Source organism: Tursiops truncatus, chromosome 12 (genome assembly GCF_011762595.2).
Source record: "Tursiops truncatus isolate mTurTru1 chromosome 12, mTurTru1.mat.Y, whole genome shotgun sequence".
Lineage (NCBI taxonomy): Eukaryota > Metazoa > Chordata > Mammalia > Artiodactyla > Delphinidae > Tursiops > Tursiops truncatus.
In genome coordinates this window covers 53,756,580-53,778,087 of record NC_047045.1, presented here as the reverse complement: position 1 = coordinate 53,778,087, position 21,508 = coordinate 53,756,580, and the positions used below count along the sequence as shown (strand labels likewise).

Sequence of the window (21,508 nt, the reverse complement as noted above, 5' to 3'; positions counted from 1 at the left end):
ATCTTTTAGCAAAACTATTACTATGACCTTGACTAATATAAACAAGCAACATCTCTACACTAGTTTAACAATTAAATTAAAATACCTGTTCCAACAAATGGATCAAATACAATATCATTTTCTTTCACTTTTCCATGGTTGGCCATGATGAATGATAAACCAGCATCCATGCTTGTATTTCCAATAAAGTGTCTCTTTTTGACACTGTATGACTCAATAAGCTCTCTCTGCCCATCTGCAATCTAGATTAGAGATAATTTTCAATTTGTGTAAATGTACAGAACAGATTTAAGATAATTATTCACAATAAACCCATAGTATCTTGATAATGAGAACTTCTTTCCATTTACCACTGCTTCACATAAATATGTGATTAAGGCAGTTATGGACAAAAACCTTTATTTCTTAGTGTGTTCCCATTTACTTTTGCTTTTCAAAGCAAATTTGAATTGAATTTGAATGCAATTATTCCAGGGCTTGGTGGTGAGCTCTAGCCACCTCTTTTTTTCTCCTAAATAATAATATTCTGTAACATAAGCCACAGCTTCCTGCCTCAGGGAAGTGGGCAGAACTGCTCTGCAGTAATTTCATTTCTCTTCAGAATGGAAACCTAGATCAGAGAGCTCCACAAATGAGAATCCTGCTATCACAGCACTCTGCCTTTTCTCTGCTTTATTAAAAAAGCAGTTCACACTTTCCGATGAGTCTTAAGACTTCCAGGTACATGACCTCCTACCTGGGCCCCATATCTAACAATCCTCTTGCATTTCATCAGAATCTCTGGAAAAACAAAACACACAACCAATATTTTCCACTGATTTTAATTCATACAGTAGTTCTGACTCTTCAGCTCCTTTAAAGTTTTACATATAAAGAGTCAAATACAAAGGCCTACCACTTAGAATTTTTTCTTTTTCTTTCAATTTTTTATTGAAGTATAGTTGAATTACAATGTTAATTACCGCTGTACAGCAAAGTGACTCAGTTATACATATATATACATTCTTTTTCATATTCTTTTCCATTATAGTTTATCACAGGATATTGAATATAGTTCCCTGTGCTATACAGTAGGACCTTGTTGTTTATCCATTCTATATATACCAGTTTGTATCTGCTAATCCCAAACTCCCACTCCTACCCTCTCCCACCCCTCTCCCCCTTGGCAACCACCAGTCTATTCTCTATGTCCCTGATTCTGTTTCTGTTTCATAGAATAGGTAAAAAGAACACTTGCTTACCCATCTACCAAAATAGATATTATGTGGATTCTCAGGGATGCAGTTTGGGTCCAAACCATAATCCTCCAAAATAGAGAAGATATGTTGTGGCTTCTTTAAATTCACTTTTCCTTCAAATGGCAGAAATTCAAGGGCCTAAAAAATAAAAGTAATTCCAACGTCCTATAAAAATTTAAAAGAAAACATAGTGCTTACATAATAATACCAATCTTGTAAGTCTGGTATCAGCACTAAATAAGACAAAACATGAAAAGTACTTAGCACATAATGTGGTACAAAAGAAGCACTTAGCATTGCGGATATTATATATCAACAGTGGCTATATTACATTAATCTCATAGGTTTTTGGTTTTTGCTAAATTCACTTACATCTATCCGTTTGATTTTTTCTTCTTGTGTCAACGTTTTATTAAATGTGTGAATCTTTATTTTATATGTAGAATCTGAATGCAGAAATGGAACCTAAAATAAGAGCAGATAAATTCTTTAAGCTTAGTAATTCTACATTATCTACAGATATGCTTACAGAAAACCACATTTCACTACGCACCATCTTCTCCACAGGGTAGTTTCTCAAAGAACTATATAGCTCCTCTGGAGACTTTCCATGACCCCATAGTTCAAATATAGACCTAGGAAATAAATGATTGACATTAACCTCAGTAAAAAAAAAAAAAAAATGAGTTCATACAGTAATATGTAACAATTATTTCACTGGTTCTTTATGCTTGCTCCACTAAAACAATTATTGCCTATGTTTTCTAAGCTATAAATGAGAAATACGCATCCTGGAAACAAATATAGCTTAAGTCTAAATTAACACAGAAGTTGAACTTTACACAAATAAGGAGGATTTATAAGTCAAGATTTTTTGAAGTTTTCATCATAATCATTTCATCATTTTTAAAAAATTTTTATTGGAGTATAGTTGATTTACAATGTTGTGTTATCACTTCATCATTTTTTAACTACAACACAAATGATTCCATAAAATGACTTGTGATTTTAGTGAAACAGTAATAAAGGTGCAGGAAATTCAATCATTCCCACTGTCTTCTGAATAAAACAAAAGGAAAAACGACCAGATAAAAATGTTACCATTAATATTTAGCCATTATTTAATAACATTTAGTAATAATTACTTTTATGACTATTACAAAAACAAAATTCTTACTACAAAAAATTCTCAAGTGTCTATCAAGGAACATAAAAAATTAAGCAAAATTTCATTGTAATCAATGAAACAATTCTTAGAATTAGTTGTAATGGAACTTGATCTATATATTAGTACAATTTTGTGCATCTGAATTCAACTACTTTATGATTGTAAGTAATGCTGCCGTTAGGACTGAGTATACTATCTTCTGAAAATGAATTCCTCCTTTCCCTTGTAATGAATTATAGAAAGAGGGCCTCTACAGTAATACTACCCTTACTTAGCTAACTAGAGCTAACAATATAACTCAAAGTACCAGGGACTGTTCTAAAGCCACTTAATATTAATTCACATATTCCTCACAGGAATCCTATTAGGTAGCTGCCAGTATCATCATCCATTTAACCAATGAGGAAACTGAGGCACAGAAAGATTAAATAACTCTCTCAGGTCATATAGCAATTGGTGAAGCTAAGATTCAAATCCAATCCATCTGACTCCAGAATCTATACATTGCTTCTCAGATATAAATATGCAAAAAGACAGGAACTCCAGGCCATTCAGGAAAGGCACAGACAATTCCATAAATCATAATTATCCCTAATGAACCATTATACAGTAATTTATAGGAACTAATGCTTGTAGTGATAACCTAGAATCAGTAAAAATGAAATAATACTCCCTATCCTCTTTTTCAGAAAGAATTTATATAACATTAATAAATTTATATTTAAATGGCAAAATAAAAATATTATAACATCATAAGCTTCAGTTATAATTGGAACACTGGAGTAACACCCTTTGTGATTTAGATTTCGGAGTAAACGGTTTTCATATATATGACTGCACTATTATGATCCCTATTTTAGAGATTATAAAACTTATATGAATTGCCACATCTCATGGGTGCTATATAAATAAGCATGGATGTCAGCTTACTAATATAATATCAATATGACCTAAAATATTTCACTGATTATAGCAGTAATAATGAAACCTTTCTGACAAATAAAAATGCTTTAAGAAACTATGCTTTGAGGGAAGAAGGGTAATAGAATGGGGAAAGATACACAAGGAGCACCAATGGTTCCTGTCATGGTTTATTTCTTTAAAAAAAAAAAAAAGCTGTGGCAAATATCTCAAAATGTTGAGATCTAACAAGGTAGGTACCTCGGTGTTTGTTATATATCACTGCTTGTGATATGCTCAAAATAGTCCATGTTAAAAATAAGTCAAATAAAATGAACTTTCAATCCCTATTCTACCACAAAAAAATCTGAATTTAAGTTAGCTTTGAATGCACTGTTCTAAAAGTCTATTAGCTCCAGAACAATTAATGCTACAATTAGAACTGTAAATTTTATCCTCTGAAAATGAATTCCCCCATTTCTATTAAATTTATAGAGATAAGGCCTCTGCAGTAACTGTTCTTACTTAGTTATCACTTAAGGTATAACCTCAGCTATGTAAAATATACAGAGACTAAAAAGCAGCCAGGGACATTATTTCATAATGTTATACAACTATTACACAACTATTTATTGTACCATTACTCAAATATATTCATCAGAAGATATGAGCTTTGAAGGAAGTATACAAGTTCTGGTTCTCAAGTAGCTATTTTAAACCTATAAGCTTTATCTTTGGAATTCAAACACCTCTTAGAGCCATAAATTTTAATACGCTAATGTAGAGTAATAATTATTCAAAGGATGTGTTTCTTAGTTCTGTTTCTGATTTCTAGTCATTTTTATTGACTAAGACCCATCAACAAGCCTCAATTTATGAGATTAGATTTAGTACTGCAGCTAGTTTTCAATAGGATAAATCTAATATGGGGGTTGTAGTCTATTCAATAATATAGCAATGACATACTATGCTATAAAGTATTGCTAACCATGCTAACAAAACTAGATATATGTAAATTCTTATTTGCACTGCATTATTAAATATTATAATTTCTAAGCAAAAAGAGGTTTTCAGAAATGTTTGGGGATGGGGGGGCATGTAAAAAAAAAAAGCAATTCAAGGATAAGTTGTTCAGTTCTTAAAATGGTAGCTAAAAATGCAGTTTAATTTTCAAACCCAAAGATAGAATTTTCCAACAATAAAAAAAATGAAAGAAAGAAAAGAAATGAAAAAAGAACAGATACTAATGATAAAAGCTAGAAAACACTCAGGCAGGATAAATAAGGAAGACATCATTATATTAATCCATATCAAGATATGATAATCAGAGTTCCTCTAACAAATAAAACAGAAAACATACTTTATGGTAGTCCTCATTTTTTGTCATCTTACACTTCACCAATCTGTTCATCTAACTAAAAACCATCTATAAGAAAAACATTTTTAGGTTTTCAATACTTTGGTTATAATTAAATGTGGCATTTATCCTATGTAATAACATAGCATTTACATCTTATACCATATGCTTGCTTAATGTAGAAATTTAAAAAAATTATTCTAAAGCAAGCGTTTCTGCATTTCACCACTGAAATTCTCTCAACCTCAGTTTCAGCAGATAACTCTCCTCTGTTCTCCTACCACCATCCAGTGGCAAATACATGTAACTACAAGCTAAGCTGAGCTCCCCAAACAATCAACCCCCTTCTACCTTCTGCCAACATAAGCAAAAAGTAGGACAGAGTAGTTATGAGAAGTCTGGTTTACACTCATGCAGGAGGACACTATAAGTTTTTCTTACTTGGCACACACTGTCCGTTTCATTAAGTTTCTGGCAATATCTTCAGAGGGAATGCTAAGAATCCAAAAAGGAGACTGAAAGAAACAACAATATATGGTTTTATGGCCTCATATGCTTTCGTTTAAGAAGTCAATAAGGAGAGATTCCTATCTGCTACTTTTATGTAAGAATATCTGATTTGACACTAACCAAAATAAAAATTGCTCCAATAGATAAAAAATAAATAAATAAATTATTTTAATAGGTAACCTGTTAAGATAATACAGTACAGTATCAGAACACTTTTATAAATGACTGTATAAATGAAAACATCAGCAAATTTAAGGATATTTAAACTTCAGGTTAATTTTGTATTTGCTCTTATATAGTTTGATCAAGAATTAATGAGTATTTTACCCCAAAATATAATTTCAGAATTTTTTATTGTTGCTAATTATTTCTTATAACACAGCTATTTTATTTTTAACTACTAAGTAATGTATTTCTTTGAATGATCCCTTTTTTTCTAGGTAATTGTGGCCACCCGAGGGGGTGGGAAACATAGTTATTGTCTCTGCAATAACTATGATGGAAAACTATACAGTATATTATTAAATTATCATATATTTTTATTATTTTATCTAAGGAAAAAAGTTCCAAGTGCATCAGTGGGTTTTAATACCCAAGATTATAGGCACTTCTGTGCTCCACCCAGATAACCACTTGCCAGAATGCAGCAAAATGTAGCAGGATCCTAACCTCAGTTTAACACCCCCACCCAATTATATCCACACTCTCCCTCTTTTCCTCCTCCCTCAATAAGTGAAATTCATTCAGGAGTACAAGTCCAACACCAGGGGACTTTCAAATTAAGTTCTCTCATCTTTTGTGAAAAGTCCTCCCTGCCACACCCAGCCTTTATTCCAATATTTACACTACCCTACAGAAAAATTCAAAATAATCCAAACAGGAAAAAAGATGGTCATCTCAGTATCATTTTTATTAGGAAAAATTTAAAAGCAACCTGAATGAAATGAAATCATTAGATAAATTACGGTAGAGCTAATCGATGGAAAATATTACACATCCCTGTTAGTAATGAAAGCTATGCAGAAATATGTGCCTACATTAATGCTATCAAATGAAAAAGAAATGCAGAAGTTCACTGGTAGCATTACCACTGAGCGGAAAAAATGTATATGAAAAAAGACTAGAAGGCAGTATCCCCAAATTATAAGTCACGTCAAGGAAGAAGAATTGTGAATGATTTTTTCTTTTTCTATTTTCCAAACTCCTCTAATACACTGATAAACCGTCAAATACAAAATATATAAATAAACTCACAATTTCACACATGCACAATTACAAATTTTAAAATGAGTACCAATATAAGCCTGAAATTCAGCTAAATTCTAAACTCTAATTATACCTCATCAATAGAAGACAGCCCTTTTTCCAATGAAGCAACAGATATAAATTATGGTATAACTGTTGAACTACAATTTAAAAACTAATAAAATAAGTGAATACTGGAAATAAATCTAACTTTCCAAAACCAAAATTTCTCCCAAATATCCTTTTTATTCAATTGCCCCTAAAAACAGACACAGGTAATCAAAAAAATATAAATTTAAGATTTTGAGTTCTTCTCTTTAAATCCAAGGTTCTATTTATAAGGATACTACATATGGTCTAATGAAAAATACAAATTAAACTTACCTTTCCATAAGTTTCCTGACTATTGGTGAACTGACCTCCAAAAAGTGAAAGCAGAGACTTTATTTCCTATATTGAAAATATCAGAGAGAGAATACATTTTAACACAGGGAACTTAAAGTCTATTAAGATGCAGTTATAACACACACACACACAAAGACACACACACACACACACACACACACACACACAAAGAGCAGATTATCTACTTAAGGTGTTTAAATGTCAATACCAGACAAATTACAACTCTGGGTTCTAAAAAATTTTACAGTCACAATCATGGTAAGTAATTTTGGAGAAATTTTAGAAAAAAAAAAAAGCGTTGTCAAAAAACTTTGAGAAAATTCACTGAGTTTTAAAAGGAAAAAGCAGATTACAAAAACAATAGATTAGTAAATCTGACAATGGATCAATACAAATAAATTAGATAATTTGAGGATGTTCAGAAAAGAAATAACATGTTTGTAATGATGTTTAGGATCCCTGTGTTTTCCCTTTGAATATTAATATCATAAACATTTTCTTCCTTGGCATCAGGATTGCAAATTTTTCAGTAGGAAACAATATACTTTATGTTGGACATTTAGGTGTTTTCAACTTTATCAGTTTAAAACAGAGCTAAATACTTATTTTCACAAATATATGGATTTTTCCATTTGAGATTGCTTCTTTAAAGTAGCATTACTATACTCAGAGACGTGAAAAATTTTATGGCTTCTTAGAGTATATGTGGTCAAAATACTTTTTTTTTAACATCTTTATTGGAGTGTAATTGCTTTAAAATGGTGTGTTAGTTTCTGCTGTATAACAAAGTGAATCACCTATACATATACATATATCCCCATATCCCCTCTTTCTTGCGTCTCCTTCCCACCCTCCCTATCCCACCACTCTAGGTGGACACAAAGCACAGAGCTGATCTCCCTGTGCTATGCAGCTGCTTCCCACTAGCTATCTATTTTACATTTGGTAGTCTATATATGTCCATGCCACTCTCTCACTTGGTCCCAGCATAGCCCTCCCCCTCCCCGTGTCCTCACTTCCATTCTCTACGTCTGCGTCTTTATTCCTGTCCTGCCCCTAGGTTCTTCAGAACTTTTTTTTTTTTAGATTCCATATATATGTGTTAGCATACGGTATTTTTCTCTTTCTGACTTACTTAACTCTCTGAGACTCTAGGTCCATCCAAGTCACAACAAGTAACTCAATTTTCTTTCTTTTTATGGGTGAGTAATATTCCATTGTATATATGTGTCACATCTTCTTTATCCATTCATCTGTCGATGGACACTTAAGTTGCTTCCATTTCCTGGCTATTGTAAATAGAGCTGCAATGAACACTGTGGTACATGATTCGTTTTGAATTATGGTTTTCTCAGGGTATATGCCCAGTAGTGGGATTGCTGGGTTGTACGGTAGTTCTATTTTTAGTTTTCTAAGGAACCTCCATACTGTTCTCCATAGTGGCTGAATCAATTTACATTCCCACCAACAGTGCAAGACGGTTCCCTTTTCTCCACACCCTCTCCAGCATTTACTGTTTGTAGATTTTTTGATGATGGCCATTCTGACCGGTGTTGAGTGATACCTCATTGTAGTTTTGACTTGCATTTCGCTAATGATTAGTGATGTTGAGCATCCTTTCAGGTGTTTGTTGGCAATCTGTATATCTTCTTTGGAGAAATGTCTATTTAGGTCTTCTGCCCATTTTTGGATTGGGTTGTTTGTTTTTCTGATATTGAGCTGCATGAGCTGCTGGTATATTTTGGAGATTAATCCTTTGTCAGTTGCTTCGTTTGTAAATATTTTCTCCCATTCTGAGGGTTGTCTTCTTGTCTTGTTTATGGTTTCCTTTGCTGTGCAAAAGCTTTTAAGTTTCATTAGGTCCCATTTGTTTATGTTTGTTTTTATTTCCGTTTCTCTAGGAGGTGGGTCAAAAAGGATCTTCCTGTGATCTATGTCATGAAGTTCTGCCTATGTTATCCTCTAAGAGTTTTATACTGTCTGGCCTTACATTTAGGTCTTTAATCCATTTTGAGTTTATTTTTGTGTATGCTGTCAGGTAGCATTCTAATTTCATTCTTTTACATGTAGCTCTCCAGTTTTCCCAGCACCACTTATTGAAGAGGCTGTCTTTTCTCCATTGTATATTCTTGCCTCCTTTATCAAAGATAAGATGACCATATGTGTGTGGGTTTATCGCTGGGCTTTCTATCCTGTTCCATTGATCTATATTTCTATTTCTGTGCCAGTACCATACTGTCTGGATTACTGTAGCTTTGCAGTATAGTCTGAAGTCAGGGAGCCTGATTCCTCCAGCTCCATTTTTCTTTCTCAAGATTGCCTTGGCTATTCGGGGTCTTTTGTGTTTCCATACAAGTTGTGAAATTTTTTGTTCTAGTTCTGTGAAAAATGCCTTTGGTAGTTTGATAGGGATTGCATTGAATCTGTAGATTGCTGTGGGTAGTACAGTCATTTTCACAATACTGATTCTTCCAATCCAAAAACATGGTATATCTCTCCATCTGTTTGTATCATCTTTAATTTCTTTCATCAGTGTCTTATAGTTTTCTGCATACAGGTCTTTTGCCTCCTTAGGTAGGTTTATTCCTAGGTATTTTATTCTTTTTGTTGCAATGGTAAATGGGAATGTTTCCTTAATTTCTCTTTCAGATTTTTCACCATTAGTGTATAGGAATGCAAGAGATTTCTGTGCATTAATTTTGTATCCTACTACTTTACCAAATTCATTGATTAGCTCTAGTAGTTTTCTGGTAGCATCTTTAGGATTCTCTATGTATAGTATCATGTCATCTGCAAACAGTGACAGGTTTACTTCTTCTTTTCCGAATTGGATTCCTTTTATTTCTTTTTCTTCTCTGATTGCTGTGGCTGAAACTTCCAAAACTATGCATAATAATAGTGGTGAGAGTGGGCAACCTTGCCTTGTTCCTGATCTTAGTGGAAATAATTTCAGTTTTTCACCATTGAGAACGATGTTGGCTGTGGGTTTGTCATATATGGCCTTTATTATGTTGAGGTAAGTTCCCTCTATGCCTACTTTCTGGAGGGTTTTTATCATAAATGGGTGTTGAATTTTCTCAAAAGCTTTTTCTACATCTATTGAGATGATTATATGGTTTTTATTCTTCAATTTGCTAATATGGTGTATCACATTGATTGATTTGCATATATTGAAGAATCTTTGTATGCCTGGGATAAACCCCATTTGATCATGGTGTATGATCCTTTTAATGTGCTGTTGGATTCTGTTTGCTAGTATTTTTGTTGAGGATTTTTGCATCTATGTTCATCAGTGATATTGGCCAGTAGTTTTCTTTTTTTGTGGCATCTCTGTCTGGTTTTGGTATTAGGTTGACGGTGGCCTCGTAGAATGAGTTTGGGAGTGTTCCTCCCTCTGCTATATTTTGGAAGAGTTTGAGAAGGATAGGTGTTAGCTCTTCTCTAAATGTTTGATAGAATATTCTGGTGAATCCATCTGGTCCTGGGCTTCCGTTTGTTGGAAGATTTTTAATCACAGTTTCAATTTCAGTGCTTGGGATTGGTCTGTTTATATTTTCTATTTCTTCCTGGTTCAATTTCAGAAGGTTGTGTTTTTCTAATAATTTGTCCATTTCTTCCAGGCTGTTCATTTTATTGGCATATAGTTGCTTGTAGTAATCTCTCATGCTCCTTTGAATTTCTGCAGTGTCAGTTGTTACTTCTCCTTTTTCATTTCTAATTCTGTTGAGTCTTCTCCCTTTTTTTCTAGATGAGTCTGGCTAATGGTTTATCAATTTTGTTTATCTTCTCAAAGAACAAGCTTTTAGGATCAATTATCTTTGCTACTGTTTCCTTCATTTCTTTTTCATTTATTTCTGGTCTGATATTTATGATTTCGTTCCTTCTGCTAACTTTGGGGTTTTCTTGTTCTTCTTTCTCTAATTGCTTTAGGTGTAAGGTTAAGTTGTTTATTTGAGATGTTTCTTGTTACTTGAGGTAGGACTGTATTGCTATAAACTTCCCTCTTAGAACTGCTTTTGCTGCTTCCCATAGGTTTTGGGTCATCGTGCTTTCATTGTCATTTGTTTCTAGGTACTTTTTTATTTCCTCTTTGATTTCTTCAGTAATCTCTTGGTTATACAGTAGTGTATTGTTTAGCCTCCACGTGTTAGTATTTTTTACAGATTTTTTCCTGTAATTGGTACCTAGTCTCATAGCACTGTGGCCAAAAAAGATACTTGATATGATTTCAATTTTCTTAAATTTACCAAGGATTGATTTGTGACCCAAGATATGATCTATCCTGGGGAATGTTCCATGAGCACTTGAGAAGAAAGTGTTATCTGCTGTTTTTTAGATGGAATGTCCTATAAGTATCAATTAAGTCCATCTTGTTTAATGTATCATTTAAAGCTTGTGTCTCCTTATTTATTTTCATTTTGGGTGATCTGTCCATTGGTGAAAGTGGGGTGTTAAAGTTCCCTACTATTGTTGTGTTACTGTCGATTTCCCCTTTTATGGCTGTTAGCATTTGCCTTATCTATTGAGGTGCCCCTATGTTGAGTGCATAAATATTTACAATTGCTATATCTTCTTCTTGGACTGATCCCTTGATCATTATGTAGTGTCCTTGTCTCTTGTAACATTCTTTACTTTAAAGTCTATTTTGTCTGATATGAGAATTGCTACTCCAGCTTTCTTTTGATTTCCATTCCCATGGATTATCTTTTTCCATGCCCTCACTTTCAGTCTGTATGTGTCCCAAGGTCTGAATTGGGTCTCTTGTAGACAGCATATGTACAGGTCTTGTTTTTGTAACCATTCAGCCAGTCTATGTCTTTTGGTTGGAGCATTTAATCCATTTACATTTAAGGTAGTTATCGATATTTATGTTTCTATTACCATTTTCTTAATTGTTTTGGGTTTGTTATTGTAAGTCTTTTCCTTCTGTTGTGTTTCTGGCCTAGAGAAGTTCCTTTAGCATTTGTCGTAAAGCTGGTTTGGTGGTGCTGAATTTTCTTAGCTTTTGCTTGTCTGTAAAGGTTTTAATTTCTACCTTGAATCTGAATGAGATCCTTGCTGGGTAGAGTAATCTTGGTTGCAGGTTTTTCCCTTTTATCACTTTAAATATGTTCTGCAACTCCCTTCCGGCTTGCAGAGTTTCTGCTGAGAGATTAGCAGTTAACCTTATGGGGATTCCCTTGTATGTTTATTGTTGCTTTTCCCTTGCTGCTTTTAATATTTTTTCTTTGTACTTAATTTTTGATAGTTTGATTAATATGTGTCTTGGCGTGTTTCTCCTTGGGTTTATCCTGTATGGGACTCTCTGCGCTTCCTGGACTTGACTATTTCCTTACCCATATTAGGGAAGTTTTCAAGTATAATCTCTTCAAATACTTTCACAGTCCCTTTTATTTTTTTGTGGTACGCAGGCCTCTCACCGTTGTGGCCTCACCCGTTGCGGAGCACAGGCTCCGGACGCGCAGGCCCAGCGGCCATGGCTCACAGGCCCAGCTGCTCCGCGGCACGTGGGATCTTCCCAGACCAGGGCACGAACCTGTGTCCCCTGCTTCAGCAGGCGGACTCTCAACCACTGCACCATCAGGGAAGCCCCTCAGTCCCTTTTTTTTTCTCTTCTTCTTCTGGAACCCCTATAATTCGAATGTTGGTGCATTTAATGTTGTCTCAGAGGTCTCTGAGGCTGTCCTCAATTCTTTTTTCTTTTTTCTTTTTTCTTTATTCTGCTCTGTGGTAGTTATTTCCACTATTTTATATTCCAGGTCACTTACCCGTTCTTCTGCCTCAGTTATTCTGCTGTTGACTCCTTCTAGAGAATTTTTAATTTTATTTATTGTGTTGTTCATCATTGTTTGTTTGCTCTTTAGTTCTTCTAGGTCCTTGTTAAACGTTTCTTGTATTTTCTCCATTCTACTTCCAAGATTTTGGATCATCTTTACTATTATTACTCTGAATTCTTTTTCAGATAGACTGCCTATTTCCTCTTCATTTGTTTGGTCTGATGGGTTTTTACCTTGCTCCTTCATCTGCTGTGTATTTCTGTGTCTTCTCATTTTGCTTAACTTACTGTGTTTGGGGTCTCCTTTTCGCAATCTGCAGGTTCGTAGTTCCCGTTGTTTTTGATGTCTGTTCCCAGTGGGTAAGGTTGGTTCAGAGGGTTGTGTAGGCTTCCTGTTGTGTAGGCTTCCTGGTGGTTCAGAGGGTTGTGTAAGCTTTCTGGTTATGCAGGTTGGTTCAGAGGGTTGTGTAGAACTGGTGCCTGTGTTCTGGTGGATGAGGCCATATCTTGGCTTTCTGGTGGGCAGGACCACATCCGGTGGTGTGTTTTGGGGTGTCTGTGAACTTATTACGATTTTAGGCAGCCTCTCTGCCAAAGGTGGGTTTGTGTTCCTGTCTTGCTAGTTGTTTGGCATAGGGTGTCCAGCACTGTAGATTGCTGGTCATTCAGTGGAGCTGGGTCTTAGCGTTGAGATGGTGATCTCTGGGAGAGCTTCTGCCGTTTGATATTACGTGGGGCCAGGACGTCTCTGGTGGTCCAATGTCCTTAGCTCGGCTCTCCCACCTCCGAGGCTTAGGACTGACACCCGGCTGGAGCACCAAGACCCTGTCAGCCACACGGCTCAGAAGAAAAGGGAGAAAAAAAAAGAAGAAAGAAAGAAAGAAAGGAAAAAATAAAATAAAGTTATTAAAATAGAAAAAAACTATTAAAAATAAAAAAGTAATTAAAAAAAAAGAAGGAAAGAAAGAAGAGAGCAACCAAACCAAAAAACAGATCCACCAATGATAACAAGTGCTAAAAACTACAGTTAAAAAAAAAAGTCAGAACCCTAGGACAAATGGCAAAAGCCCAGCTATACAGTCAAAATCACACAAAGAATCACACACACACACACTCACAAAAAGAGAAAAAGGAAAAAAAAATATATATATATAAAATTTAAAAAGGAAGAGAACAACCAAATCAATAAACAAATCTACCAATGATAATAAGCTTTTAATACTAAACTAAGATAAACATAAAACCAGAAACAAATTGATGCAGAAAGCAAACCCCAAGTCTACAGTTGCTCCCAAAGTCCACCGCCTCAATTTTGGGATGATTCGTTGTCTATTCAGGTATTCCAGAGATGCAGGGTACATCAAGTTGATTGTGGAGATTTAATCCGCTGCTCCTGAATCTGCTGGGAGAGATTTCCCTTTCTCTTCTTTGTTCACACAGCTCCTGGGGTTCAGCTTTAGATTTGGCCCATCTCTGCGTGTAGGTCGCCTGAGGGCATCTGTTCTCTGCCCAGACAGGATGGGGTTAAAGGAGCGGCTAATTCGGGGGCTCTGGCTCACTCAGGCCGGAGGGAGGGAGGGGTACGGAATGCAGGGTGAGCCTGCGGTGGCAGAGGCCAGCGTGACGTTGCACCAGTCTGAGGCACACCGTGCGTTCTCCTGGGGAAGCTGTCCCTGGATCATGGGATCCTGGCAGTGGCGGGCTGCACAGGCTCCCAGGAGGGGAGGTGTGGATAGTGACCTGTGCTTGCATACAGGCTTCTTGGTGGCTGCAGCATCAGTCTTAGCATTTCATGCCCATCTCTGGTGTCCACGCTGATAGCCATGGCTCGCGCCCGTCTCTGGAGCTCGTTTAGGCAGTGCTCTGAATCCCCTCTCCTCGTGCACCCCAAAACAATGGTCTCTTGCCTCTTAGGCAGGTCCAGACTTTTTCCCAGACTCCCTTCCAGCTAGCTGTGGCACACTAGCCCCCTTCCGGCTGTGTTCAGGCAGCCAATCCCAGTCCTCTCCCTGGGGTCTGACCTCCAAAGCCTGAACCTCAGCTCCCAGCCACCACCCGCCCCGGGGGGTGAGCTGACAAGCCTCTCGGGCTGGTGAGTGCTGGTCGGCACCAACCCTCTGTGTGGGAATCTCTGCGCTTTGCCCTCCGCACCCCTGTTGCTGCACTCTCTTCTGTGGCTCCTAAGTTTCTCCCTCACCACCCCTGTCTCTGCCAGTGAAGGGGCTTCCTAGTGTGTGGAAACTCTTCCTCCTTCACAGCTCCCTCCCAGAGGGGCAGGTCCCATTCCTATTCTTTTGTCTCTGTTTTTTCTTTTTTCTTTTGCTCTACCCAGGTATGTGGGGAGTTTCTTGCCTTTTGGGAAGTCTGAGGTCTTCTGCCAGCATTCAGTAGGTGTTCTGTAGGAGTTGTTCCACATGTAGATGTAATTTTGATGTATTTGTGAGAAGGAAGGTGATCTCCATGTCTACTCCTCCGCCATCTTGAAGCCACTCCCAAAGTACTTTCTTAAAGGACTGTTTTAAATTATAAAATGAGAGTATCACTTTGCCTTCACTACTGCTCAGTTGGATGTTGTACTGTTTTTGTTAATTAAGTAGATTAAAAAATAGTGCTTTTAACTTGTTATTTTAATTTTTTGATTACTAGCACAGAAAATTATTTTTACTATATTTGTTTACAAGCTGTATTTGGAACCATTCTTTTTCTAGAAACTAAAATCATTAGTAATGTATTATTTTATGATTAAAAGACTAAAAGATGAATAACAGAATTTTACCAAATGCCAGGAGTCCCTTTAGAGATTAACTCTGCTGTCTTGTCCAGTTAATTAGATGAATAAATATATGTTAAATTAAAAAAAAGAAAAGTGATTAACTAGGGAGCATCACTGTGGATTCATTATGTACAAGTTATGGTACGTTAACCTCCTTTCTGGATAAAATTACAGAACTAGAAAGAGAATACAAAAGCTACTTTAAAACATCAGGTATGCAAACTTGAAATCTGTTCAGATAGTACATATAGTCTATGAAACAATCACTATGTACTGATAAACACAGGATATTATACAAACTTTATGATTTATACTACTAACAAATTTTGCCTCCCCAAATAACATAAAGCAGGTAGAATCCCACTCCTCTGTATAGGTCTTATAGAGGAATAAACCTAATGAGAGATAAGTGTCCCCACTGAGGGGTGCCTACAATCCCCTTTCGTTCCAACTAGGGGAAGGGACGAAAACCACGCCCATCATGAGCCACAGCCACCATGAGAGAATGTACACCCAGACCATGAAGTCCTCTACCTCAAGACCAAGAAGAATGGGAGGTTTGAACAACTAGTACCTTCTCTGTTTTCCCTTTTGTCTATGCAACAAATCATTTTCTTAATCCCTGGCATTAGAAGGTGCTGAACTCAGATGAATCACATGGACAGACCAAGAACTAGCATAGACTATCAGTAAATCACTGAAGGTAGTCCAAAAGTCATTTTGCAACATGGGTGACACAAATTTGAATAGAAGGCATCACTGGACCTCAGAGTCAGACCACAATTTGTTCTTCAGTTCTTCCAAATAGCAGCTGTGTGATTTTTTTTTTTTACAAGAAGCTTAACTCCTTTGACCCTCAGTTCCCCCACCTATAAAACAGAATCAGCTACCTCACGAGGTAAGGTCTGTAAAGAATGGAGCAAAGAACCTAGGCTGTTATTAAAGGAATCAAGCTGATGATGACCAACACTATCCTTGAAGCCCAGTGAGTCAAGAAATCAAGTGAGACTGACAAAGTTATAATACTTAAAAGAAAAAAATGAAGTTATAGATTGTCTCTTGACCTAGAATGATTATTGTTCATTCTGTACTAAACCATATTATGAAATCAGCTTTACATTTAAAACAGGAAAGTGTGCTGCTCTTGGAATACATTGTTAGAAATTAGCAACAGGTTAAAGCACAAATGTTCTAAGAGATTTTTTTAAAAAGTGAGGATTATTGGAAATTTTACAACATAGGATTAGCACCATTACCTAAAATCTAAGCAATGATTTAAAGTGAGAGTAAATGTGATAATCCAAGTTTCAAATTTAAAAGCAAAACACATATTAAACTACAATATCAACCTACTTGGAAAAATCAGAACACAAGATTTTTATTCATCATATGGCAAACCCACTTTCCAGTTGAGAATCTTTTTATATCAGGAATAGAAGAATTTATATTAGACATTGGATATAAAAATATGGCATGATCTGATGCATACCTGATACATTAATTCATGAGCTTTTCAGTTCTTTTAGCCACTCTTTCATCCATTTAGTTTGCTTCAGAACCAGCAATGAAACCCAGGGGTCTGAACTTTACTTTTAGTACAATAAGGCAGCTGCCAACTAAAACTGGCCCTGATTAACTGCACAGAGGTAAAACCAGACCACACTTGCACTCAGTCTTTCATTTTAAATCATAAAGGCAGCTACTCATTATAGCTTTCCTGCCTAGCAGTTCTCATACAGTAGATGGGTCCTTAAGTGTAGACTGTCCTTTTGATTGCCTTCCCTGAAGAGATCCTATTTCACTCAATTCAATATTTATTAAACAACTAATATATGCAAGGCACTGAGCTGTGTAAAGATAAATATATATTTATCCTGAGGGAGCTTAAGCTCTACTAGAACTAACATTTAATCCAGTAACTGAAAAGTGAGGTATACAACAGTGAGTGCCCTTAAAGAAGCAAAGAAGTATTGTACCAGAGTACAAAGGAAGAAAAGATTACTTCAGTTTTAGAAGAAAAGTTTCAATGGAAACTCATTTAAGGGGCTTCCCTGGTGGCGCAGTGGTTGAGAGTCCACCTGCCGATGCAGGGGACACAGGTTCGTGCCCCGGTCCGGGAAGATCCCACATGCCGTGGAGCGGCTGGGCCCGTGAGCCATGGCCGCTGAGCCTGCGCACCCGGAGCCTGTGCTCCGCAATGGGAGAGGCCACAACAGTGAGAGGCCTGCGTAATTCAAAAAAAAAAAAAAACAAAAAAAAAAAAACAAAAAAAAAAACTCACTTAAGCCCTGAAACACAGGGAGAATCTGTACAGAGAGAGGACTTTCACTTCCAATGATGGCAAACTAGGTGATTCAGATTAAGCCTCCTGCTGAAAAGAATTTAAAAAAAAAACCTGACTTCTGCTTGAAGGCATCAAGAGATTACAAAAATTACCAAACCAAGATCCAGGAGAGGACAGAAATCTCAAGGTGCAGCCACTCTCTCCCTGGGACATTTACCAATTCCAAAAGCAGCTGTGAGGCCGGACAGCCCTTTGCACAGCTTAATGGAGCTAGAGGAACAAAAAGAGTATAGGGCCAACAATGAGAAGGAAAGGAAGTTTGATAATCCACCCAGTTTAGACTGGCATCCCCAAAAGCTACACACACTAGCAGTATGTGCAAATCAGAACAGAAACAGAACTTAATGGCTGAAAACGAGTTCAAGTGATCCTAGTGTGTTAATGCTCCTATATTCTTCAAGAGGATTTACATCATCCTAGCCCTCACTTATTTTTTCAAATAAAGTTTCAAATATATCTGGTATATATTTAACAAACACCCAGCACACACATGAAAAAGAACCAAGAGAAACAATACATAAAAGAAACAGACCCATAGGACCCCTTTTTTCAATGACATACTTTAATATAACTGTGCTTTCTATATTGAAGGGGATAAAAGACAAAATTAAGAATTTTGGTAGAGGATTAAAAAAAAAAGGAAATTGCACATCTGAAAAAGAATCAATTGAAAAATATAAACCTAAAATAAACAAATATGTGGGCAAATCTAAATGAATATTGACGATATAAAATCAGTAAAACGAAGAGTGGACTAGGAAAGACCCAAACAAGAGGGCATCATTCAGGGAATAATGGGGAAGTCTATTTTGGCTGCACTGTTTGTGGGAGGAGCGGGTGGGCGGATACAGAGGAGAAAACCATGCAACTGCAGGCCTTGAATGCCAGACTAGAGTTTCAGCCTTGGGACAATGGAGACAGAAAAGATGGCTGAGCTTTTGGAAGATTAAACTGGCACAAGGGAAAGATACTAAGAAGAATTTAAGAAAGAAAAAACAGGTAAAACCAGCAAATACTAGGGATGCTATTTTTAAGACTGCAGCTTAACCACTCCATTCTCCCTGCATTATCTGACTATAGGCACTCACCGTCCTTGGCTTCTCTCTAGTTCCACCCCAGTATCCTCTAAGTGGTATCCTTTCTCTGGTACTCCAGAACTATCTTTTTAAAACACAAATGATTGCTAGTCACTTAGTGATTTAAAATGAAAAAATGTTTGTCACTTTCTGGCTTAAAAAGGAAAAAAAAAAGAAAAAAGAGTCAATGGCTCTCCATTAAATCTAAAACAAAATCCAAATTCCTTCCAATGGTTTCACAACACTCCAAAATCTGGATCCTACCCACCTCTCTAGCCTCAGGGCCCATTACTTCATCCTCCTTCCCCTCACATCTCCCACACAAACCACCATAATCAACCATCCCTCTGTGCCTCTACACTTGCTTTCATTTCTCAACGCACCTGCCCAGCAACACATTAGTCCCGAATCAATGCCACAATCTTCCTTCAAAACTCCCAAGGCCAGTGAGTTGAACACAACTGAAGAAAATCACAGAATCTTGGCACAATTACAAATACATGCTCTTCACCCTCAGCTGCGTTTTCAGCCTCGCTCTAACACCTGAGTTCTTCTCTACTCAACTGTTGTAGCTCATCAGCTCCCTCTTTGCTCTCAATGATTATTTCAGATTTTACTATTTTTCTCAGTTTCTCCATTCAATCGCTTGGTCCCCCATCTTTCAAGAAATAACCTTGACTCATTCATTACCCAGAAAACAGGCCCTCAGGCAACTACCCGCACCCATCTTAAGTCCCCTCCGCCCACACTCCCCTTCTACTGAAAGGCCAACACCTCCCACTGTGTCCTTATATCCATTTTCCCCTCTCCTTCAGCCTACAAACACGCAAATTTCTCCAAGAGGGATAGGGATCCTCCCTTGACTCTAGGGCCCCCTCAAACTGTTAACCAATCCCTTACTTTCCCTTCTTATGTTAAGAGCAGTCTATCTCCCCTTCCTCATTTTCCAGTGACCACTAAACCAAGCAATCTGGCTTCTTCGCCTATAACTACACAACCACACTAGCAAAACTAAAACTTTACCCTCTTGATTTTTATGGTCTCACATACTTCCTATTCTGACACTTGCTTATCTTCTTCATGACCTCCTTTTCCCAATTCCCCTTAATATCAATGCTTCCAAGTACCTGCATTTGGCCCACCACTCTTTTGAAGCTATGCTTTCTCTGAATAATTTCATTTTCTCTCCTAGAGTTCATATGCAGAAGACTCCCAAATATTAATTACCAGTACATGCAGCTCTATCAACATCTGTGCATACTCATATTCACTGCCTCCTGGTCATCTCCATTTGATGTTACACAAGCATAACCAATTCAGCATAACCAAAATTTAAATCATACAGCTGCCTGTGCTCTCTATTTTAAGTGGAAACACCCTTATATCCATCCCAGGAATCATCCCTGATTGGTCCCTCTTGCCCCCACCTTCAATCAATCGTCAAGCCCTGATGATTTTATCACCTAAATATATCCCCAGTCTATTCCATCCTCTTACCCCCTGCCCTAGTTCAGGCCTTCTTAATTTATTAACAAGACTATTCCAACAGACTCAACTCCTAACTCCTTATTCCTCTCAACTCCATCCTCCGTACTGCAGCCAAAGTGATTTCTTTAAAAAAAAAATCTGATTCTGTCACTTCCTTAAAATTCTTCAATAAAGTCCCCTTCTAAGATCCAGAGTATTTAAGGCTTTGCATTTTCTGAACCCTACCCTCCTCTCCTGCTCTCTTCTTGTCATTCTTTGCTACATATTTGGTAAGCAGGTAATAATGAATAGCTTGTAATTCTAATTTGCTTATGTCTCTTCTTGGCCTGGCAAACTCCCACTCTTCTTTTATGTTACAGTTCAAGTGTCATGCCGTCCTGGAAGCCATCTTAATGGCCAACATCACCCACCCCTCAGGTGGATCATATTTCCCTTCTATATGCTATTTCCCTACCTATCACTGCACTTACCAACATTATTTCATAGTGCTACGTTTATGCATCTGCTCACCCCTTAGCCTAAACAGTAAACTCCTTGAAGACAGAAACTTTGTCATCATTATATCCCCAGCGTCCAGAATATTCGATTACAGGTACTCTGAAAATGTTTCTTGAATGAATAAATAAAACAATTTCCCCAACTTTTCCATCATCTAACCCTACCACCCACCATCACTACCACTACGCCAACCCCCACGAAACCTGACCCGCATATTCGACACTTAAAATGCTACCCTGAGTACTTCTGTCTGCTGTCTCTATTCTCTAGACGAAGAGCTCCAGGAGGGAGAGGACCGGTCATATTCACCTGCCTGACTCCGGTACCTGGCACATGGGCTGAAGAATGAATGAAAATGCTTAGCAAGGCTGAGAGGCTGTCTCGGACTTCTCTCTCACACCCTCCGCAGAGCTCAGACCAATCCCAGGGGCCGAGGGACTGGGGGGACGCGTGATCTCCCCGACAAGCACAGACCCCCCACTGCCCGCGGGCTCGGACTGCGTGGGTCGCCTCCGCTCGCACACCAATCTCCACCCCGCCCTCCTCTCCAGAAGAAAGAGGTGGAGGTCACTGCGGCGCTTACCGGCAGGCGGAACTCCAGGTGTTCCTGTGCCATGAGCAGAAGATACCTGTTCACGGGTCCCGGCAGCGCCATCGCATCAGCCCGCGGCGCGCCTGCGCCACCGAGCGTGTCTCACTCTTTTCTTCCCCTACAGACCGCTTCCGCTAA

At 37.5% G+C, this 21,508-nt stretch overlaps 1 protein-coding gene across 10 annotated transcripts in view; it reads right to left on the bottom strand.

Moving 5' to 3' along the window:
• The window catches only part of TRMT11 (tRNA methyltransferase 11 homolog), a 71,465-nt gene extending 49,957 nt beyond the window's left edge, over positions 1–21,508 (bottom strand). For 4 of the 10 annotated variants that reach the window (XR_002179766.3, XR_002179765.3, XM_033867684.2 and 1 more), the window contains exons 1-7: positions 21,362–21,508; positions 6,803–6,868; positions 5,105–5,178; positions 1,792–1,873; positions 1,611–1,703; positions 1,242–1,376; positions 86–242 (exon numbers count right to left, since the gene is read on the bottom strand). Coding sequence is in view for 7 of the 10 variants with exons in the window: in XM_033867684.2 (XP_033723575.1) it covers positions 86–242; positions 1,242–1,376; positions 1,611–1,703; positions 1,792–1,873; positions 5,105–5,178; positions 6,803–6,868; positions 21,362–21,433 (679 nt within the window). In the remaining 3 variants the exon portion in view is untranslated. Of the gene's footprint in view, positions 1–85; positions 243–1,241; positions 1,377–1,610; positions 1,704–1,791; positions 1,874–4,666; positions 4,733–5,104; positions 5,179–6,802; positions 6,869–7,958; positions 13,393–21,361 lie in introns of those variants that run through there. The other 6 variants (XM_033867687.2, XM_019951825.3, XM_033867685.2 and 3 more) reach the window with 6 other exon arrangements.